The sequence below is a fragment of the Solenopsis invicta genome, chromosome 10 (assembly GCF_016802725.1).
Source record: "Solenopsis invicta isolate M01_SB chromosome 10, UNIL_Sinv_3.0, whole genome shotgun sequence".
Classification (NCBI taxonomy): domain Eukaryota; kingdom Metazoa; phylum Arthropoda; class Insecta; order Hymenoptera; family Formicidae; genus Solenopsis; species Solenopsis invicta.
Genome location: NC_052673.1, coordinates 2,978,978 through 3,003,163, shown reverse-complemented (window position 1 = coordinate 3,003,163; position 24,186 = coordinate 2,978,978). Strand labels below are relative to the sequence as shown.

General features: G+C 40.2%; 4 protein-coding genes across 4 annotated transcripts; 3 read left to right on the top strand and 1 right to left on the bottom strand.

Annotated features, from left to right (window-relative positions):
• Positions 1-1,672: 1,672 nt before the first annotated feature.
• LOC120358741 lies at positions 1,673-2,841 on the top strand. The gene is made up of 2 exons (XM_039453985.1): positions 1,673-2,361; positions 2,403-2,841. Exons 1-2 carry the CDS (start codon positions 1,673-1,675, stop codon positions 2,839-2,841), a joined length of 1,128 nt encoding a protein of 375 aa, XP_039309919.1.
• A 1,066-nt stretch (positions 2,842-3,907) lies between these two features.
• Positions 3,908-5,038, top strand: LOC120358740. The gene has a single exon (XM_039453984.1). It carries the CDS (start codon positions 3,908-3,910, stop codon positions 5,036-5,038), a length of 1,131 nt encoding a protein of 376 aa, XP_039309918.1.
• Positions 5,039-9,367: 4,329 nt separating this feature from the next.
• On the bottom strand, positions 9,368-10,402 carry LOC105203513 (zinc finger MYM-type protein 1-like). Its single transcript, XM_011172314.3, has one exon. It carries the CDS (start codon positions 10,400-10,402, stop codon positions 9,368-9,370), a length of 1,035 nt encoding a protein of 344 aa, XP_011170616.3.
• An 8,330-nt stretch (positions 10,403-18,732) lies between these two features.
• Positions 18,733-23,476, top strand: LOC120356753 (52 kDa repressor of the inhibitor of the protein kinase-like). Its single transcript, XM_039454386.1, has 5 exons — positions 18,733-19,261; positions 19,365-19,565; positions 19,786-19,944; positions 20,410-20,614; positions 22,828-23,476. The coding sequence occupies exons 1-5, from the start codon at positions 19,164-19,166 to the stop codon at positions 22,831-22,833; spliced, it is 669 nt and encodes a 222-aa protein (XP_039310320.1). The 5' UTR covers positions 18,733-19,163; the 3' UTR covers positions 22,834-23,476.
• Positions 23,477-24,186: the final 710 nt, after the last annotated feature.

Sequence of the window (24,186 nt, the reverse complement as noted above, 5' to 3'; positions counted from 1 at the left end):
GGGTTGAGCTACCTACCGGGCGCGTCTCCGGGTGGCGGATAGGAGAACGGCCGGAGGGACCCGAGTCCCCCAGGGATAAAATCCTGCGTGGGATTAGGGTACCTCCGGTTAGTGGCGGTTATAACTGGTCTCCCAGGTGTAAAACCTTGCGTGGGGTCAGGAAGGCCGCTACCGCGGACCAGCTCTCTAAGCCAAGCTATAAGCTATCGTGGCGATGGCTGCGTGGCACTGAGGGAGTAGTGTCTTGAACGATGCCTCTGAGGCACCAGGCGACACCCCAGAGTAATAGCCTTACTCACGCATGCGGGGCTCTGTGTGGGCGGACCTTTTGTTCCTTAGCTGCTCGTGGGAACTGCATGGACCTTAATAAACTTAAAGACGTAGTGACGGAGATTGAGGGCTCGCAGTGCGGGACTTCCAGTGCGGAGGCGGCGGAAGGGGTTGCGGACGGGGCTCATCTGGGCTCTGGAGGCGCCACCGCCGTCGGCTCCGGCACACAGACGGAAGCGGTGGGTGCGGATGGGGCTCTTCCGGGCTCCGGAGGCGCCATCGCCGCCGTCTTAGAAAAAAGCTCCGCGCCAGCGGCGGGCTCTCTTGGCAAGAGGAACCGCTCTGGTGCGGAGAAAAGGAGGGCCAAACGGGAACGAGAAAGGACTCAGTGCGGGACCTCCTCGGGCACCGTGACCCCCCCGGTAGCAACACCGAGGGAGATGGAGGGACGCGCCGGCGGCAAACGCTAGAAGGGCTCCATGGACACTCCCCCTTCGGCGGAAGGACCTGCTAAGCATAGGGCTCAACGCATTGGGACCTATGCCGAGGCGGTGGACCCTTTAACAAGGGTTATCATCCCCGAGGGTTATCCCGAGGAGGAAATCACCGCTGAGCGGCTGGCTCTCTTGAAGCTGGCCGTCAGCAGGGCAATCAGTGGGATCCGGGAAGGACCCATTCCATGCTTCCGTCGTACCTTCCTTAGGGGAGGGGCCGCGGTAGTCTTAGGCAAGGATGAGGCGTCCCTAATCTGGCTCGCTGAGCAGATAGGGAGCATCTCTCCCGGAGAAAACGCCAAGCTCAAGGTGGTGGGCCCGGAGGTGCTTCAAAGGGAGCACAGGGCCGTGGTCTGGGTCCCGGGGGCTCCCGATGAACCGGCCGCGGTCCTGGAACCGCTGGAGAGGCAGAATCCTGCACCGGGAGCTGGAAGATTATGGCTGAGAACGTAGGGGCTACCAGGGATGGTAGGAACCTGGTACTCAGGATTCCAGAGTCCAGCGTCCTCAAGCTGAAGGCGCTGGACTTCAAGCCCTACCTCGGGCTCGACCAAGTCACCTTCAAAGTGAGCGGGGCCCAAGGTGGGAATAGGGAGGGCGAGAAGGGGCCCCCTATGGACGAATCGTAAAGTTCGATCGTCCCGGGGTGACCTTTACTCAAATTAACTTCCACCACAGCAAAGGGGCCTCGGCGATTCTGTCGAGGAAACAAGCTGCGGTACACACAGCCATTTCACTGATACAAGAGCCTTGGCTCGTCCGGGGCCGTATCAGTGGCGTGGCAGCATACGGGAGGTTATTTAAGCCTCCAACAGCCGAAAAGCCCAGAGCCTGCGTAACGGTGAAGGGCGTTGACGCTTGACTAATCCCGCATTTATGTTCCAGAGATGTGGTAGCGGTCGAGCTCGATGTCGCCGATTCCTTGGGAAGCAGGAGGAGGGTGGTGGTGTGCTCCCCAAGATGAGGGGGCCCCACCGCCGCCGGAACCGGTGACCAGACTGGTAGAGTACTGCCAGAGTGAGCGGCTTCCCCTAATAGTGGGTTGCGATGCTAACTCGCACCACACGGTCTGGGGTAGCATGGATACCAACGACAGAGGTAGGAGGCTGTTAGAATTTCTAGCGTCGACGGACCTGGAGATTCTCAACAGAGGTAACGAGCCCACCTTTTGCACGGCGGTGAGGAGAAAGGTTCTCGATCTTACTGTCTGTTCTAGGTCGAGGGACGTAGTCGGATGGAGGGTCTCGCGCGAACCTTCACTGTCAGACCATAGACAAATCACCTTCAAGCTGGCCTGGGCCAGAGGTGAAGTGACGACGTTCAGGGACCCCAGAAGGACCGATTGGGACTCCTATCGGGTGGACTTGAAATGCCATCTCGAGGGCTTCCCAAGGAGGCACGGGACCGAGGAGGAACTGGAGCTCTGCGTGGATCATCTGCAGAGGGCTCTGGTGGAGAGCTATGAAAGGAACTGCCCAGAAAGGGCAGTTAAGAATTCCAGGGGCAACTCCTGGTGGAGTCCCAAGCTGCAGGAGCTCAGAAGTGCGGCTCGGAGGGCCTGGAATAGGGCTAGGAACACAGGAGTGAAGAGAGAACTGTGAAGTTCCCAGTCCGCCAGTCGGACTGGGAACTTCACAGAAGGGCCCAGAAAGACTACAGAGACTCCGTGGTAAGGGCAAAGAAAAAGAGCTGGAAAGAGTTCTGCGAGTCGGTAGAGGGCCTGCCCGAGACCGCAAGACTATACAGGATTCTAGCCAGAAACCCAGACGCCGTCTTGGACTCCATTAGTCTCCCTGATGGGACAATGGTGACCGGGGAGCGATGTCTGGCGCACCTGCTGAAGGCCAGTTTTCCGGGCTTTCGCAGAGAGCACGGTGAACTGTTCGCCCATGATGCGGCGGGCTCGCGCAGGGCTCGCAAGGCGGACTGGGGATTAGCGGCCAGCATTGTCAAGCCCGGAAAAGTGAGATGGGCGATAAACACCTTCAAACCCTTTAAGTCGGCGGGACCAGATCAAGTATTTCCGGCTCTTCTACAGGAGGGGCTGGAGCTGGTCGTGGGACCTCAAGGACTTTGAGGGCATGTTTGGCTCTGGGCCATACGCCTAGCGCATGGAAACTAGCGAGAGTGGTATTCATCCCAAAAGCGGGAAGAGTGAGCTACTCCTCTGCTAAAGACTTCAGACCGATAAGTCTGACTTCGTTTCTCCTGAAAACTCTGGAGAAATTGGTCGACGCGTATGTAAGGGACGTTGTCCTCCTGCGGCGTTCCTTGCACTGCGCGCAGCACGCGTACCGCATGGGCTACTCCACGGAGACGGCTCTTCATGCGACTATGTCGTTTATCGAGGGGCAACTGGAGAGGGGCGGCTATGCGGTGGGCACCTTCCTAGACATAGAGGGTGCTTTTAACAACACCCCGCACAAGGTGATGTGTGAAGAAGCGTTGCACAGGGGTGTGCCGGAGAAACTCGTAGAATGGATCCGGGGCATGCTAGGGCGACGAGTTGTAGCCTCGTTGGAAACAACGAGGGTCAGCGGATGGGTGGAGAGGGGGTGCCCCCAGGGCGTGGTCTCTCCACTGCTATGGTGCCTGGTGGTGGATGGGCTGCTTGAGGGACTGAGTGAGAGGGGCTTCTTCGTGCAGGGCTACGCTGATGACGTGGCTCTGCTAGTGCGAGGACCCTTCCTTGGGCCTCTCTTGGAGCTCATGCAGAATGCACTGGGAACAGTAGAGCGATGGTGCAGGGGGACCGGTTTGTCAGTGAATCCGCTAAACACGGGGCTCGTTTTCACTCGCAAATATAAAGTGGGCACTATAAAGGGGCCCATCTTTGAAGGTACAAGGCTAGCCCCAGCTGAGTCAGTGAAATATCTGGGAGTGATCCTAGATAAGAAGCTGTCCTGGAGGAAGCAGCTTGAAAGCCGCTGTAAGAGTCTGTGCTCCTACTTCTGGATGTGCAGGAGAATCGTGGGCCAGACGTGGGGGCTGAAGCCCAGGATGGTTTGTTGGATCTACACTGCATACTTCGACCCAGGCTCACCTACGCAGCAGTTATGTGGTGGTCTAGGGCGCGGAAGAAAGCGGCGGTGGTGGTGCTCGAGCACATCAGGGCTCTGATTTTAAGAGGGGCCCTGGGTGCAATGCGAACCACGCCGGTGGCAGCCATGGGCATTTTGCTTGGGATTGAACCACTTCACCAGGTGGTGGTGGAGGCGGCGGCGATCGCTGCACACCGACTAGCCTGTGAACTGAAGTGGAAGGAGGGGACTGCGCATACTAAGTTCCCCAGCGGCGTGCTGACCGACTCCATCTTCAGAATGAGGCAGGACAGGATGCCAGCAGTTCGGACCCTGGACAGGCGCTTTAAAGTGCAGGTCACAGGGCTCGCGGACGAGATTGAACCCGGAGCACCGACTCAGGCCTGGGACGGGGACGTCTGGTTCACAGATGGCTCCAAGACGGGTACGAGCTCCGGCGCGGGCATTGTTTGCCGACAGAGGAGGGTGGCAGAAAGCCTGCCCCTGGATGGGTACGCCCCGGTTTTCCAGACGGAGATCTTGGCGATCCTGAGATGTGCCCAACTGGCTCTGGAAGTGAAGGAGACAGGTGGGCGCGTGAGAATATGTTCGGACAGTCAAGCTGCCATCAAAGCACTCGAAGCTCCGATTTACACCTCGCGGCTGGTCTGGGACTGCAGGAATGCACTGGAGAAGCTGGCGAAGGACAAAGAAGTTATCGTGACCTGGGTCCCCGGTCACTCGGGGATTGAGGGCAATGTGGAGGCCGATCGGCTCGCCAGGGCCGCATCAAGAATGGAGGTGTTCGGGCCGGGACCGGTGCTGGGGGTCCCTTTCTGTCTTGGCAGGAAGAGGCTTCGGGCCTGGCTACGGAACGAGCAGCTCGAGTTTTGGAAAAATGAGCTGAGGACCAAATGTCGACAGGCCGGGGCTCTACTGGGGGAAACATCCAATGAGGGCATAGTCCAGGACATAAGGTCCTTGAGTAGGAGGGACGCCAGGCTATTGGTGCAAATACTGACTGGCCATGGAGCCCTCAATTACCACATGCACAGACTGGGCCGTTCCGATACGGCCGAGTGTAGGGCCTGTGGGGAGAAAGAGGAGACAAGTCTCCACATTCTTTGCGACTGTCCGGCCTACGCAGGGCTGAGACTAAAACTGCTAGGCTCGGCATTTCCCGAGCCAGGGCAGATTAGCAGGCTACCTATGAGGGACCTGAGTCTCTTCTGGAGGGAATCGGGGCTCCCATAGGCGGCAAACGACTGGAGGGTAACACAATGGACAACAGTCTGCGTGCCGTAGGCGGATCTTCGATCCGAGGACCGCCCCCTCAGTCTTTATTATTATTATTATAATATACCCATCGTGGGATGGCTGGAACGAGAATGCCCGTTCCCGAGGATGTGCTCGAGAATGCCTGAGCTAGGAGGCGCCGAGTATGCCCGGCGCTGGTCAGGATCCGGTGAGATCGGATGTTCAGGAAGATCTCTGTTCGGCTGCCCACTGCCGGTTTAACGCTCCGCGCGGCTGGACGCACCAATCAGCTCGCGCGGTCAAGCCGGCCGAAGTGGGAACGCTTGCTGAACGCGGCGCGTGGCGTGCCGGTCGCGCTGGGTGTCACGTTTTCGAGCTATCGTGAGCCGAGCGTACGCACGTGCTCGGCCGCGGTGCGTCTGACGGTCGGTCGGTCTGGAGTTGGCGGCACGGTGGAGAGGCGTAATGTTACACAGATAACAATGAACATAGCGCATAGAAAAACAATTAAAGCATATTTCAGAACAGTGATACCACATTCCGCCCGCCTTACTATTGTTGGTAAAAATGCACGTGGACAGGTATTTATCGATGATCCGCGTCTCCACTGTCATTGTTTACGTTCCTGCGACAGCCGACAGCGATGGATAACGATATGGCAGGTTAGTTATAAACATTTTATTACTACTCAGTTAATGATAGATTCAATGTTGATTCTCTGATTAAGTAATTCTAGTAGACAGGGTTGTGCGTACAGTAATTTAGGAATGTATTATAATTCAGAAAATAAAAGAAATAATTCATGATAAAAAGGGATATGTAAACGTCTTGTCAACATTTATAACAAATCTTGTACCAGTAGATAAGCTACGTAAATTATTATAAATTGAATAACAATACAGAAAGTTAGGACAAAATAAAATTAATATGTTCCAGAGAGAAATTACTCTTCAAATCGATGTCTAATGGATATCGATTTGATATAAAAATCAATGTTTTGACGTTGACTTCATAATCATTTTTCGCTGAAATGTGATTTTAATAGTGATAAAATACAAATACATAACATCTTGAAGAATTCCAAAAAAATTTTTTTAAATACAGGTTTATGTCAATTCTGAGTTCATTTTCAGATGCAAAAATTCAGTTTCTGGCTTTCTAAAAAAAATATTCTGTGTGCATCTGAAAATGAACTCAGAATTTATGACATCGATTTGATGAAGATTTCTCTTTGGGGTATATAATAATTTTATTGCGTTATAACTTTCTGTGTATTGTGTGTTATTCAATTTATAATAATTTACATAACTTGCATTATCTACTTGCAGTATTATGTAAATTAAGTAAATTATTTATATTTCAAACATAAGTTTTTATTAGGAGTAAAAATTGAAAACCGCCGTTTTCCAGTAGATGGCGCCAGCGGTAAATGCTGGCGCCAAACGTTAGATCAAAAATTTTAAATGTAAGGTTGGGCATCTGGCAACAATTCCTTATCATTGCAGTTGTGAATTTTTATTGGCGTTATATATTTTTTTGTGATCGAAAATGTCGAAATTTGTGCCCAATAAGCGTCATTTGTGGGAAGTTTTGCTTTTTGCCTTCAATTCGAAAAAATCTGCGGCTGAGGCGCGTCGAATGATTGTAAAAACTTATGGTGAGGCTTCCATTAGTGAAAGAACGTGTCGAGAATGGTTCCAACGCTTCAAAAGTGGTGATTTCGGCGTAGAAGACAAGGAGCGTCCCGGACAGGTGAAAAAGTTTGAAGACGCACAATTGGAAACATTACTGAATGAAGATTCATCTCAAACGCAACAGGAGCTTGCAGATTCATTGGGAGTGACTCAACAAGCTATTTCACATCGTTTGAAAACCATGGGAATGATCCAAAAGCATGGACACTGGGTGCCATACGAATTAAAGCCGAGAGACGTCGAACGGCGTTTTTTCGCGTGCGAACAGCTGCTCCAACGGCAAAAACGGAAGGGTTTTCTGCATCGTATTGTAACCGGCGATGAAAAGTGGATCCATTATGATAATTCAAAGCGACAAAAATCGTGGGGCTACCGCGGCCATGCATCAACATCGACGGCCAAGCCAAACATCCATAGCTCGAAGCTCATGCTGTGTATTTGGTGGGACCAGCTCGGCGTGATTTATTATGAGCTGTTGCAACCGGGTGAAACCATCACAGGAGTTTGCTACCGAACACAACTAATGCGTTTGAGTCGAGCATTCCAGGAAAAACGGCCACAATACGAGCAAAGACACGAAAAAGTGATGTTGCTGCACGACAACGCTCGGCCACATGTTGCTCAGGTCGTTAAAACCTATCTGGAAACATTGAAATGGGACGTCTTACCTCATCCGCCGTATTCTCCTGACATCGCCCCTTCAGATTACCACTTGTTCCGATCAATGGCGCATGGCCTGTCTGAGCAGCACTTCCATTATTACGAAGAGGCCAAAAACTGGGTCGATTCGTGGATCGCCGCAAAAGACGAGCAGTTTTTTCGACGCGGGATTCGTATGCTGCCCGAAAGGTGGGAGAAAGTAGTGGCCAGCGATGGACAATACTTTCAAGAATAAGTATGTAACCATTTTTCAACAATCAATCCTCAAATTTTGACAAAAAACGGCGGTTTTCAATTTGTACTCCTAATATATTTTACGCACAAACCTTGATTTTAGAATTACTACATAATATATTTATATATGTTTGTTATTTATTAATACTATATTTGTATTTTTTAGAAAAACAAATAGTGCGTCAAGGGTCTGCTGTGCTCCAGCAAAGGCTGGAGCACATGGAAAATGTGATACAGCCGTTCACATGATGCTGCAGGAGTTGCAGCAACAGCGGCAGCAACCGCAGCAGCAGATTGACCGCCTGGAACAAGCAGTCAATCTGCTGTTACAACAACGAGAAATGCCGCAACAGCAGGAACAACCGTAGCAGGAGCAACCGCTGCAGGAGCAACCACTGCAGGAGCAACCGCTGCAAGAGCAACCGCTGCAAGAGCAACCGCTGCAGGAACAACCGCTGCAGAGGCAATCCCAGTAGCAATTGCAACAGCAGGAGCAACCACATGCTCAAAAGTATCAGCAAAATAATAGTAATAAAATATTTATATTTAAATGTATATATGCGCGCGCACACACACACACACACACACACGCACACGCACACACGCACGCACGCACACACACACACACACACACACACACACACACACACACACACACACACACACATGAAATGATTAAATTTACATTTATTTATATTTATTTCCAGCCCGTCGAAACTGACCAGGGTCAGGGCCGTCGAGAAGTCACAACGGGCCCCCTGAGTATTTTAAAAAATATGTAGCAATATCAAAATATTATAAAACTAGCTTACGAATAACCGTTTTATTACATTTGTATTCTGTTAATAAAAATTTTTAGACGTTTTCACAAATATTTATTTTAAATTTGAACGCATGAATTAAACAATGTTAAACTTAACAAAACTAAATAAAATTTACTTAAGTCTAAATTAATTAAATTTGTTTAACAAAGCTTTGGGTGCTTTTCGTTCTGCAAATGTAGAAATGATGGAATCAAAATTGAGTTTACGCGATAACAACGGTTCTAGCGCTAATGTCTAAATTTGTTAGTCGATTTTGACCCATTGTAGATCGGAGAAAATTTTTTATTTGTGCAAGAAGGCTGAAGGAACGTTCAGCTTCGGCAACGGTAACTGGAATAGTGCAGTAAATTCTCAACGCGATGCATATGTTTGGAAAAAGCACTTCAATATTCAACTCTTGAAGTTTATTCAATAGCTGAAATGGTGAAAGAGAATAGGCGTCAATATTAGTATCGTGAATAGTTTTAAGGTTGCAATTTCCTCGATTAATTCATTAGATACATCGACATTATAATGTTGACAAAATGATTCTGCTTGAATTTTTAGTTTGTCCTTATCTAGTGACCGATATTTCCAAAATATACTAAATCTGTTGTTCAATTCGTTTATAGCATCAAATCGTCTAGTTAAATTTCTGATCAAGCAATCTATTATTACATAAAAAACAGTCTGTTTAAAATGAGTTTCTGGATCTGAATCTGATTCTTGGTTGATAGATTCATCAAACTGTCGCTTCCTTATTTTACGTCTTTTTTCCTCGAATGTGACTGAAATTCCGTGTTAGCAGCAACTAACTTACATTCTGCCAAAATCGATGTCCATTGATTTCTCAATGTTTGTAGATCTTTAAGTAGACTTTTTATATTATTTACTTCTACATCTAATGTAGAATCTTTAGCCTGTAAGATAGTACTTCAATAGTTTATTGTAGTTAAAACTTTCAGCCAAATCGAGGCTAAAAGCGTGCATTCAAAGGACTCCATGTATGTTTTTGTGCCTTTAATATCGAACCTAGTTTCAGGAGTAAGATTTACCGTCTCAATTTCAATAATAGCTTCAGTAATTCCAGGAATGTGAGCTGCAAAAGGTTTTACACACTCTACCCGAGCAGACCAACGAGTTTGAGATAGACTGTGTAATGAACAGCCTATCTTCTTTTGTAAAATTTCCCATCTTTGAGGGCTAGAACTAAATGTATTAAATAACTTTTGTACAACTCCATAAAATGTTAGAACTTGTGAGCAACACTCAGCCGCTTGAACGCCACATAAATTTAAAGTGTGACAACCGCAAGGTGAAAAAATAGCAAATGGGATGTTGTTCAGAATTTCTCGTTGCGCTCCTTTGTATTGTCCATTCATGTTACTCCCATTGTCATATCCTTGTCCACGACATTCTGCAAAAGGAATTTGATGTTTTCTTAGTGTGTCTTGAATGAGCTCTGCAATTGCTTTTTCAGTTTTTTTGTTAGAGTCGGCAAACTCTAAAAAACGTTCATGAATTTCATATCGATGCAAGTCCTCATTCAATAAAACATATCGTAAAATGAAAACCGTGTGTTCCATGTGTGCCGAATCTGGTGTTGCGTCGACGATGATCGAATAATATTTCGCTCTTTCTTCTAAGATTACCTGACGAACGTGGCTTGCACAACAATCAATAAATTCATTTTGTGATTCTGGAGACAAATAATGAACTTGTAGACGTTTATGAATTTTCTGAGATTCTTTTTCCAAGTGATCATGCATTATTGTATCGTAATGGCTAATCAACTGTAGAGAACCTAAGAAGTTGCCATTTTTTGGATCGCCGATTAATTCATTGCTGCCCCTAAAAGCCAATCCTCTCAATCCAAGATATAATACCACGTCCAGAATTCTTTGCAGGATTGCTATCCATGTTTTGGCTTCATTTTTAATACTCTCTATAAGTTGTAAATCAACCGACATATGCTTATGAATTCTTAATTCAAATTGCCGCCAATCAACATAACACGCCTTATGACTGTGAGAATTCTCGTGATTTTTTCGTACAACTTTTTCCACAGTTTTTTATTTGGATAACCGGAACATGTAGCACAGATCGCTGATTATCGGGAAGTTTACTGTGTAACGAACCGCCTTCCGACCCCCCCCCCCGGACTGCCTAACCGTCCTAACCGTCCGGCCGAACATCCGCCGGACGGCAATTAGCGGCGCATAGCGCCTAATAAATGTTATAATATCAGAGGGAACGAGCGATCGCTTCCGCGCTCTCGTTCCCGCGCTGTCCGCAGCCACACTCTGCGCGCGTGGTCCGAAGCGAGAGACCCGAGATCGGGTGGCGGGGATGCTGCCACCGGACCGCTCCGCCGTAACACGCCGCACATCCCCTCGCCTCGATCCTCGGGTATATAAGGCAACGTTCGCCGGAGGCAAGGACCTTATCCGCTTCTGGCCGGTCCGCCGACTAGAAGTCCTAGGTTGCCATCGAGATCGAGCGCCTCGCTCTCCGTTAAGCCACTTAGCTAGCAACCGCTTCCGCCTCCGATCCTAGCTCCGTTTCCCGACTCGTCGACCTGGGCTCAAGAAGAACTTGGGCCCTGTCAAGTCACTTGACGTGAAGGCGACTTCCATCCGATAAGCCTCCCGAGTCCGACGCCACCTCACGTACGTGGGCACGGTGCTCCGTGCCTCCACCAAGCGCACTTGGCGTGAGGGGGTGTCCTCCGGCGATCACTCGCGGTATTAACCGCCTCGCGACGGGCCGCGCGACGAACCGACAACAACATACGGATCCGTGTACGCGCCGCGCTCACTGCACCACGCACCGCGTCTCACACGAGCGTCACGGCCACAATAGCAAGGCTGCCGCGAGTCGGAGAAAAACACCCAACACAATTCCGCGAACCGCATCTCGCGCGACAGGTGCGCTCGCCGAAGCCTGTGTAAATAGATTCTCATACCGCGTATGCCCAAACATTTGTAAATAGATTCCCATACCGCGTATGCCAAGCCTGTATATATCTATAAGTTCCGAATTTCCGTGTCACGTCCGTCCGCGCGTCTAGATGGCTAATTAAGATCCGCGTCTCGATCACCGCCTGATCGCATCTCCGGATTTCTAGAGCTTCGTACCGCTAATAGTACTGCGTACTAGTAACCGCAACCGTAAATGTACCGAATTGATGTAAGACTAACCGCGTGAAATAAACGTATTTGTATCTACCAACTTATAACACACGTCTAATTCCTCCAGGCGACCTTTCGCGCCCGTTCTCGCACCGCCAACCGTCCGTGCGTGAAGTACGGTCATTACAACTAAAAACCAGACACGGAAAACAAAATAAAGCATTCTTGGTTTTGCGCTAAACAAGCCAATCCCTCTTTACTTTTTCACCATTCGCTAAAGAAGCCTCGAAAATTTTTGTTGGAAAGTGATCACCATTAATATCTCTAGGAAATTGTTGAGGATTTAATTCAGGACCGTGAAGAACTGCATCTTCTATTTGGACCCCGGACATTTGAATCGAGTTTATTTTACCAATATCAATTTTATTTTCGGTATTATTTATGGCATTAACTTCACAATCATTTTTTTCGCATATTGGTAAATTTTTAATCTCCTGTTCTGCGGCTTCTGCAATAAAGTTATTCGAATTACTTCTGTCTCCTAAATCAGACTCCTTTTGAACTTGTTGATCCATATGTTTATTAAGGTAAACGTCCCAGTGGCCGGACGGTTAAGCATGATTTGTCATAAATAATACAATTTGTAATATTTAGAAAGATGTTTAATATAAATATTTGTATTCATTCGAAAACTTAAGATTCCCTTAAGCAGGGAAAAATTATTTTAACTCACATATATCAATTAATAATTTAATATTTACATAAATAATGGAGCGTGTCAATGTACCAGTGGCCGGACAGCTGAAATCGGTTATGGCCTAGTTATCCGGACATAACTTGTCCCAGTGGCCGGACAGCTGAAATAGGTTATGGCCTAGTTATCCGGACATAACTTGTCCCAGTGTCCGACCAATTAAAAAATTAGTATGCTGATGAAAAATATTGTTACACAAATAGAGATTTATTAATATTTAATAAAAAAAAACAGCTCTAAATTGGTGTTCGTATACTTAATAATATTTTATTCTTATGTTAAAACTTATACAAATAATTTATTGCATAATAGAGCACTTACAAGTAAAATAAATTCTTGTGAACATGAAAATTAAAAGCTGAATAATTAAACAAAATAATTAAGTAAAATCAAAATCGTTAAATACAGTTTATTTTTTTTTTTTACATCTTTTTACGACTTTTTTGTTCACGTAAAATATTTTTTTCTTCTATTTCTTTCATTTTTTTCAGCTTTCTCTGTTCTTTCTTTTCTTCAATTTCTTTAATTTTTTGCAGCCTTTTTTCTTCTCTTTTTTTCTTATTATCTTCTTTTATTTTTTGTTTTTGAACTTTTTCTTCTTCTTTCGTCATGTGATATTGTTGCCACTCATCTGAAGTCGCAACTGCCGGAATTTTATCCCTCAATCTTTTCTTTTTATTTTGAGTTGAATTTCCAGGCCAAAAAAGAGTATTTTTAAAAGGAGAAGGAACATTCGGAATATCTTGCCTCGTACCTGTAAAAAAAATTAAAGCCATTATACTAATTGCTCTACAAATCAGCCATTGTAATTCTATATATGTATTGTATATACACACAATTAGGTACTTACCAGTATTTTGAATGTTTTCGTTATTTTCCTGATTTTCCAAATTGTCGATACCAGATTGAAATTCCATCAACTGAACCGTAGTATTCTCAAAGGTTGTATTTTCTTCCTGACATTCGAAAAGATTGACGATATCTGGTTGCATCTGGTCTTCAGGCTGAATGATTACTATTTTATCTGCTGAAATACTATCAGTGGCTGTAGCTTCTTGGATATCATCCAAACATAAAATAACCGGAGTATCCTCATCTATATGCAATGTTTCTTGATCATCGTTTGTCGCATTTCGACCCTGTTCTGTAGATATCTGATCGGTTCTTTGTTCTTCAACGCTATTGAAACTATCTCTTGTAGGAGTATTAGACTTATCACAACCAATATTTCCTATTAAATTGGAATAAAGACGCAAAAAATAGTAAGTTTTTAAAATGAGTTTCAACGTAGAAAAATAAACTCTGCATAATTATTTTGTAAGTACTCTAAATTACAATATTTACAATTAATACATTTGATTGATTGTAAATATAGTGTTTATCATTTTTTTAAAATAAATTTGTGCTATTCAAAATTGGATTTTGTCAGCTGAGTTACCGGTTTTCCTGTTAATCTCCAACCAGTACCGAAAAAGACCTTCATTTTCAATTTCATAATTCCAGACTCCTGCTGTCTCTGCCGCTTTAAATTTGTCGATCATTCCTTCCGGCAATTGTTGTTCAAAAAAATTAATGTATTTTATCATATCCATTTTACTAGCTTCTTCAGTTTTCTCAGCTTCTTCAGTTTTCTTAGCTTCAGATTTCTTCTGCTTGTTCAAAACATTAAAATTAACGGCATCCGGTGTAAAAGGATAGAGTCCACACGTTTGAAATCCATTTTTAGCCATGGAGGCAAGATCTATTGAATCAATAGCTTTTTGTAACAGTGGGGCAAACATCTCTTTTTTCAGACGTCCTCCATTATTTTCTAGCCTCCAATTATTGACAGTTTTCTTCCACGCTGATTTTAAAGGATGGAACACCGCTACATCTAATGGCTGCAAAATATGCGTGGCGTTCGGGTACAGAGCTATTAACTCAATCTCATGCTGTCGACAAAAATTGCTCAAAGGCAATGTCAAATGCGAGGAATGACCATCCACAAATAATACTACAGGGAATACAATGTTAGTGGTTTTCAGCCAGGGGTAGAATACGTTAGTAACATATTCATAAAACGACTCAGCAGTCATCCATCCTTTGTCTGAAGTTCCAATGCTCCAGCCTTTCGGGATGTTCTGTGTTATAATTACTGGTATTCTTTTATAAGCGTACATTATCATAGGAGGTGCCATAACTCCGGAAGCGCTAATCATTACTAATGTTGTCAGTGCCTCTTTTTCGTCAGCATTTACAATTTTATATACTGATTTAGCACCTTTTTTGACAATAACTTGCTCTGCTTTTGGACATAATAAAAAGGAGCTTTCGTCGCAATTAAAGTACCGTGAAGCATCAATAAAAAGCAGTTCTTTTTTTAGCAAGTGCTGACGAACTTCATTAAATCACTTTCTTAAACAATCTTCAGTAACTGATGCTCTTATAGTTGTTAAATTTTGCGCAATTCGACGTGACAACTCAGGGTGTCGACGAATAAATGCCTCATACCAGTGACGTCCAGGTCTGTTATTCGTGAAAGGATTTATTCTTTACAACTGACCTATTAATAATTGCACGCTATCTAAAAATTGATCCTTCGTCACCGGAAAGCCTTTTTCGCTGTTATAAAAAATCCAGTTAAGTAACTCCTTTTCTTCTTCTGGAAACAGAACGGTTGATGGTCCCATTGTAGAGTCAATTTTTGATTTGTTTTTTAATTTATCGTGTAGCGTACTTTTTGATATTCCGTACATTTTGCTGGCTTGTCTAAGCGGAATCCTTCGACGAACATCATGCAGTGCATTCATCAATGATGACCGAGCATCATTGTCTCTTACTTGCTTTTTTGTCTTCATTTTACCTATAAAAGTAAAAATTTAGTTTTCTATTAATTAATTGAGTATTTTTAATCTCTAATATATTTATTCATAATTTTAAAAAGACTTTCCACATGCTCAATGAGGTTATAAAAAATAAATTTTGACTTTGATTATTATAACAATAGCTATTATGAATTAATAACTTATTTTAACATTTGTAAATGAAGATAAATTGTCGGTGAGTAGTTTTAAAAAGTCTCACATGCAATTAAATGCCTTTAAAAACATGTAATTATTACACTTACCGCAAAAATCTATCGATTCCAACGAGCGGCACTGCATGACACTAACCTTTCAAATTGCGCTCGCACATGCGTCCGGCGATTGGGAATACTGATATTTTTAATGTACCAATATCCGGACACTCAAAATTATCGTTTTAATTGTGATTTTTAGGATGAATTTCGTCAAAACGAGTTTCTAACTAATTTTTAAAATTAGATAATTGATTATTTATTTACAAATATAATTAAATATCCAATTTTTATACTATTAGCTATATGCTTGCGCTTAATGAATCTGTTAACGATTGGCCATCATTTTCACAAACAACAGACACATGCTCATTTAATCAATTTTTTTAAATACAAAAATGTTTAATTAGGTTTACTTCTTTTTCCCAATTAATTGTTAAATATTAAAGTTTTTTTACAATAATTATTATTTTCATTTTTAATTGTTTAAATAAATAGTAATATTTTTCTCCAATTTGTCCGGCCATTGGGACGTGTCCGGCCACTGGGACGTTTACCTTACAAAGAATCTTATCGGTTCGATTCGTCTTTCTCGTAAACGTTTAAAATTAAGCGTTAGAAAAAAAGAAAAACAAAACAGCGCGACGACGTTATGTGACGACGAAGCTCGCTATTGTTCGGCGCAGTCCGCGTTTCATAGTGAGAGAGTGTACTTCGATAGCGTGTTTTTAAAGTTCTTTGCTTGTGTACCAAATCACGTTTTTGCAACTGTAAGTTCTTTTATACTTTTTATTTTATTTATTTAGTAACACTTCTTAATTTATTCAAGTTTGTTACCCTTATTCTTTTCAGTTAACGCTCTGTCTCTAATTCGTATTCTTTTCTTTTTTTTTCTCATATTTCTTCAATTAAAGTATTTTTTTGTGCAAATAATTCTTTAAACGAAAAAGTGTAACAATGAGTGAAAAGCGTGTGGAAACCGTATACGACAAGTGTATATATAAAAATTGTCGTAATGGAAGACATTCAACGGGAACACATTTATTTAGATTTCCTGTAATTACTGATGCTAGATGTCAATTATGGATACGTAACAGCGGTAAGTTCCTTATCATATTTATTATATAAATTACTAGACATTTGTTTAAAGTACAGAGTGTCTGGTAATGACCAGATCACCTTTCGAGCTGATAGAGCAAGTCAAACTGCCCAAACAAGTCGTTTACCATTTTTCTATAATTAACGAGATAATAATTACTGATAATTGCCGATTTAGCTCAGCCAAATGTAAAGGCGACACAGGCTTTTGCATAGCTGCATAACCGTATGCATAAAGAAATTGATTGGTCACTTTCCTTATGCATGTGCTAACGGACCAATCAATTTCCTTATAGATACGTTTATGAAGCTATGCAAAAGCCTATGTCGAGACCTTAAGCGTGTGGCAAGATCAGACTACTCGGCTACGTGCAAGACGCGGGAAGATTTGTTTGCAAGCAGCAATAGACACATGAGCGGTATGGTGCTGAGAGTAAGAGCGAGTGAGAGAACGAAAGAGCGAGCGAGAGAACGAAAGAACGAGCGAGAAAGCGAAAGAGCGAGCAACGAAGTAAAAGAATGAGCAAAAAACTGAGAAGAGATAATTAAGAAGTTAAAAATTGTCAATTGTTAATTTGTCAAAGTGAATTTATTAAATGACTAACTTTATACTTTTTTGTTACAACATCTTTCCAATATTATTTATCTCAAATTTTTTCTAATTTTTTTAAAAATAATATGTTTTTTACTTTGTGCGGTACATGTATTTTTATTAATTTAACTCTTTTTGCTTACTTTTAAATTCGGTAACATTTTCGCGGCACACCGATTGTATAACATTTTACAATACTAATATCTCGTTTCATAATTTTATTTCAGGAAATACTACTTTGGCAAAATGGACTGCCAACTCACTACGTCGTGCCGGTCTGTGTGAAGATCATTTCGATCCAAGTTCCTTCAAGGAAGGACCAACAAAGAAGAAAAATTTTAAGATGTTAAAAAGAGATGCTGTTCCAGTGAAATTCAACGGCTACTCACAACAAGAATTGGAAACAAAAATACAGGTACGAACCAAAATTTAACGTTACCGGCAGAAATAGATATAAATAATGACACAGAAATAGTGTCACAAGAAATTATTACTGACAACGTCGAAATAAATTTCAATAATGACACAGAAATAGTGTCCCAAACAATTAATAATGATAACGTCAAAATTAATGTTCCAAATAACCGATACATTAAAACGTACCAACGTGCAAAAGAGATGTATTTTTATTCTTCGGATGAAGAAGAAAATGTAAGTGAATGGATTAATGAGGAACCATCGGAGATAAAAGATGTGTGTAATGTGGATATACCTATAATTGAAGAAAAAAGGGGAAAGCATGCAAGCGAGAAATCAAAATCATAAGTAGCACAAGTCTAACTTTTAAAGCGAGAAAATCTTCGTTTGCGTAAAATTATTAAAATTTCGTTTGCGTACTCGACAAGTTTCAAATAGAAAAACGACAAGTAAAAAGAGCAAAAAAAAATTATACAAAATCTTATTGAAAATCAAAATTTATATCCTGTTGCTCAAGCAATGATAACTTTGCAACTGCACACACCAAATGCGCCGTATACGCAAGAAGAGAAAAGTCTTGCGCAACAATTATTTTATTATTCTGCTTCTGCATTGCGCCACTTACGACAGGCAGGTTGCACGTTCCCTTGTGAACGAACTATTAGAAGATGGCACGAAGAATACAATATTGTGCCAGGATGTTGCGATTTTGTTTTCTTTAAACTACAAGAGAAACTCGCAGACTTGCCTGCGGAAGAAAGAGTATGTGCCTTGAAATGGGTCGAGATGTCAATAAAATCATATCAAGAATATTCACCTCATTTAGATCAAGTAGAAGGACTTGTAGATCTTGGGCCTTCAGGAAGAAGAAACGAAAATGCTAAATGTGTTTTTGTCTTTTGCTTAGATAGTATTAACGCGCGTAACCCGTGGCATCAACCATTGGCATATTTTCTTCCTGGAAAATGCATGAAAGCGGAAGAAATAATATATTTATTGAAAGAATGTTTAGACAGACTAAGCAATACAGATGCTGATGTACGAATTTTGACATGGGATCAAGGATCATCTAATCAAAGTGCTTATAATCAACTTGATGTAAGCACAGATAATCCATTTTTTATTTGTAACGATACGCCCCTCCACCGTCCGTGCGCCTCCGTTCCGTCCACCGAACACCGAACGCCGAGTGCAGTCGAGGGCCACGTGCGCGCACAACCGAACTTCGCCGTGCGACCACGCGGCCACAGTATACAGTAGCGCAACTCTCTTTGATATGTGAAGCCAAAATCACAGTGCGCAGACGCAAGCTCGGTCACTTTACACGGTATCGCCATCTGAACTTCTCTCTCACTTACTCTTCTGTTTTCCGTCTTTCTCGTTTAGAAATTGGCGGGTATTAGCTGCTTGCCTATCGTTGATGTTTTGCGAAATAATATTTTAGATATTTAAAGAGAAATAGAATAAGCAAAAGTGAAGTAAAGTGAAGTAAAGTGAAGTGAAGTAAAATAAAGTGCAGTGAAATAAAAGGAAGAAAGGAAATAACATTTAACCTTAAAGAGAATTGTGAATCTGTACAACATATAATATTGTACAGATTTTCAATTCTCTTTCAGAAAACTCTTGCACTTTGATCTTAGCTCTGTTTCAGATACAAGAAGAAAACACAGAAATTAGAGAGAAAATGAGTGAAAAAAGTGTAAAAAAGTGTTCTATAAGAGGTTGTCCTGGAAATCTGAAGAAAGGAAGACATGTATTTAAATTTCCAAAAGAATATGACAGGTTTTCATAATTTTATTATTTTATTATTTTATAGAAATATTTTCTAATTACGTTATATTTTTTACATAAATTGTTATATTTAATAAATTGCATGTTGTAACAGATGGTTGCAATGGGTGCATTTAAGTGGAAGACTGGATTTAGAAGAAAAAGGTCCAGAATATTCTTTTAGAAATTGTCGACTATGTCGTCTACATTTTGAGAAGAAATGTTTTAAAGTTAATAAAAAGAGAATTCTTCTTCAGCCAGATGCCATACCCACAAGATTTGGAAAAGATTTGCAGGAGTCATCAACTAAAATAATGTAATTATATAATTATACTTTAGATTACTCAATTACTAATACAGCTTTTCATTGCTTTAATGTTATAATATATTATGCAAACATGTACATACTCAGTTAGCATATATGTCCGAAATCAGAATGTAAGGCATCTTTAAAAATGTTATTTAAAAATATTTTTTTAATACGATGTATTGTTGTACTAATATACTAAATCACGCAATTTGAAATCTTCTTGCAGTGATGTAGAAACAGATGCAGAAGCAGAAAAGGACGCAGTATGCATGAATGAAGGAGAAAGCATACAAGAGCAAACAAGCTTTACAACAGAAGAAGAAGAAGAAGGAAATAAAACTGACAACAATATAGAAAAGGAAATGGACTTTGAAATTGTGAAACCGTAAGTTTGTATACCTATTACTATATATATTTTTTCTGTTTATAAATATTGTACGTAAATATGAAAGGAATAATAAAAATCAGATTGTACAATTAGTATAGTAAATGTCAAATTATCATGAAATTATTATGAAATTGTTAACAGAAAAATAGATAACAAGTGCATATTACTTAGAATTACTTTTGTATTGTAATATAATATAACATATGTTTGTTGTTAAAAGAGTAATATAGTATATACAGTATATGTATACAGATGTACCAGTATGGTAGGCCACCAAAAAACTTATATATACTTTTTATTTTCTTATATGATTATTTCTTAATTTCTTTTTTATTATTATTATTTATTATGCTTTCATATACCTATTATTCGTGACTTTATGACTGAAATAAATACTTTTGTTTTTTATTGTAATTTTTTCTCTTCTTATTTTTTAATACGCTGAATTGTGTATTTATTTAGAAGCACGTCTAATACATTTTGCAAAATAATGATGTCGAAAGCAACGATGACATCGAAAAGAAAGAATAGCCCTACAAAGGAACAATTACGTACAAGGATAGAGAAATTAAAATTAAAGAATAAGGTTCTCCAACAAAAACTGCGACGTCTTGAGAAGAAACAAAAAATCATCACTAAAGGATCACGAAGAAACGAAAAAGATGAGGTACAGAGGAAAGAATTTAAAACTTTAAGAACATTAGGAAATAAGTTATTATCGGAAAAATTTAATATGTTATTGTCAGTACAAATAGACGCGCAAACAAAAGGCAAACGTGGCATCCGATATAATTATGAATTTAAAAAATTTGCTTTATCAATGTACTTTTTAAGTCCGCGAAATTATAGAGAATTAAAAAAATCATTTTCATTACCTTCTGTACGCACTTTACAATCTTTCACTTATAATTGGAATGTTGAGCCTGGTATTAATATAAAAATCTTTGAAGCTTTAAAAATTAAATTAAATTCATTACCGCTTATAGAGAGACATTGCATTTTGACCGCGGATGAAATGAGTTTAAAATCTCATTTGTTTTACAATGTTTCACGAGATGAAGTAATAGGATTTCAGGATGTTGGTGATAAGAAATCACCAATAGCTGCAAAAAGTGCGTTTGTTCTTATGGCACGCAGTATTGCAGGCAATTGGAAAGTTCCACTTTGTTATTGTTTTGCAGCGACTAATTGTACAAGCGATACATTAAAAACTATTATTTTTGATGCAATACGAAAATTAAAAGAATGTGGTACTACTGTGCATGCGTTAATTACGGACATGGGTTCCAATTTTTTGCAATTGTCTCGTCAATTGGAAATATCAAATCAAAATTCAGTATTTGTTGTTGATGACCAAAATATATTATATATTTTTGACACTCCCCATTTAATCAAAGCTACGCGTAACAATTTGTTAAAATATATTTTGAAATCAAGTAACGGTAAATTTGCGTCATGGTCTTATATTGTACAATTTTATTTAAAAGATACAAAACAATGGCTTAAAGCAGCTCCTAAATTATCTCCGATTCATATTGAACCTAATAATTTTTCGAAAATGAAAGTTAAATATGCCGTACAAGTATTAAGTAATCATGTAGCTGCAGGTATGTGCACGTTAATATCTGTAGGTTACCTACCATCTGAAGCAATTGGGACAGTAGAATTTATTGATCGTTTCGATAAATTATTTGATATTTTAAATTCATCTTTTATGGACAGTCCAAAAGAATATGGAAAAATTTTTACCGGAAGTACAAAACAATTGGAATTTTTGCAAGAAACGTTAAATTTTTTAAAAGATATTACAGCTACTAATAATAAGGGCAAAATTGTAAAAATTAAATGTTTTGAATGCTGGCAGGTCACTATTAATAGTATTATCCAATTATGGGAAAAATTAAAGACTTTTAATTTTCCACATCTACAAACTCGTAGAATCAATCAAGATTGCCTCGAAAATTTTTTTGGATCTATTCGACAACAAGGCGGTAATTCTGTTAATCCGACTCCTATACAGTTTTCACGCGCTTTTAAAAAATTATATAGTATTAAATTATTACAGCATTGTGATACAAAAAATTGTGCTCCAGATTCCGATGAATTATTAAATCTTATGGAAACATCAAACTTTCAATCTACAGATTCCGACTTTAATACATCATCACCTACCTATAAAATTTTAGATGTTCCTACACACGAGTATCGTTCTATGGACCTGCCAGAACAAAATGCATTAAAATACGTTTGCGGCTATTTAATCAAAAGATGTTTAGCAATACATTCGTGTGAAACGTGTACAGATTATATAAATGAAACTACTCATATTTTGGATAACACTACTTTATATTGTTCATTTCGCGATTACGAATCTGAAAATGGAAAACTTTTTGGAGCTTTGAATATTCCAAGTAATGAATTTTGTTTATACATACATAAATTAGATGAAATATTTGTTAAAAATTTCGAAAGTAATTGTTATAAAAAAAATATTGGTTCTTATTTACTTTCTTTAGTAAAAGATATCACGTTTCAAACACCATGTCCTGTCTTTCCCACAGACTTTCTCAATAAATTATTTTTTCGCATGCGCATTTATCACGCACTAATACAACATAATAAAGCATGTAAAGGGGTTGGTCAAAACAATAGAAAAATGTGGAATATCTTACATCTTTAATTTCTGTGTTTCTTGCATGCATATTGCTTTTATAAGATATTTTGTAATTTGTACACGTGTAGAGATAAGAAATATAATAATATTTTTAATATCACATGTAAAGGTAAGTTAGAAATAAGAAATGCTTAATGTAAAATATAACGGTAAGATAAGAATAAGAATATTTTGATAAGATGTATTAAACAATTTTTTTTTCGTAGCATTGATGGGACTATGGGGAAACCAAATAAAATGTAAAAAGCTGAACGGTCGTATTCCAGTTCTATATTGTCTTCTTTCTTCTTTTCTTTCTTTCTGGATTGTACTCAGCGTAAATAACTGAAGTACGCTCTGGAAAGACAGAGAAAAGGTAAGAAGAAAGTAAGTATGACTGTAAGTTAGATATTAGCGAATTAGTTATATTATGCGTCGATATTATTAATTTGGGTTTTATACGTTCAATTTATACTTATAATTGTAATAATAGAATTTTTTGAAACAAAATGCGTATCTTCAAATACACATTTCATTTAAAAAACTCAAGTATTTTTTTAAACGATATGTAAATTTCCAATGTATAAGTATGTTTCATTGCATTTTATCGATTTTGTATGTATTATTATATAATAATTTTACATTTTGTGCTCAACAACTTTTTTAACTTTATTTTCTTTTTTTCTGGATCGTACAGAGGTGGACCGAGTAGCTGAAGTACGATCTAATGAAAGAAACTTTTAGTCATACACATAGGGTGTCAGGTAACGATCGCCCGTGGTTTCGTGGATTGATAGATCAAGTAAAAATGAGCACAAAAGTCCTTTACCATTTTTTAATATTTGCCATAGTTAACGAAATAAAAATTAATAATTAATAAAAAATTATTATTAAAATAATAATTATTATTTAAATTATTAATTTTAAATAATAATTATTCAGTCACACACACACACACACACACACAGATATATATATATATATGCAACAAATGTATCTTTAAATACAAAATACTAAAGATATGAATGTATTTTATAAAATATAACTATGTACTTATAAAAAAAAAATATATTTTTTTATTTACAAAAGGGTATACTTTTTATTTTCAATACAAAATTTAGCTGCTCTTAAAGTTTATCTTAATTTGTCATAACTAAAATTATTAAATATCTTTCATCTGCATATTTATTTTCTAAAGCTCAATCTATATCACTTATTTAAGAATTTGCTCTTTACATACATCAAATATATATTATAATATAATTTTATACTTATTTATAATCTGATAAACCAATTTCTCTAACGTTGCTATGAATTAGAAAGAGAGCATAAATACAAAGTAAAAGAGTAAGTGAGAGAGAAGTGCAGATGGCGATACTGTATAAAGTGACCGAGCTTGCGTCTGCGCGCTGTGATTTTGGCTTCACCAACATCAAAAGTGCCGACAGAGAGTTGCGCTACTGTATACTGTGACGCGGCGACACGCGCGCCGACCGTGGCGTTCCGTAACGCTCCCACTCCGGCTCAACCGACCGAACGCGCGGATTGGCTTGCTCAGCCGCGCGTTCGGATATATAAGCCGGCAG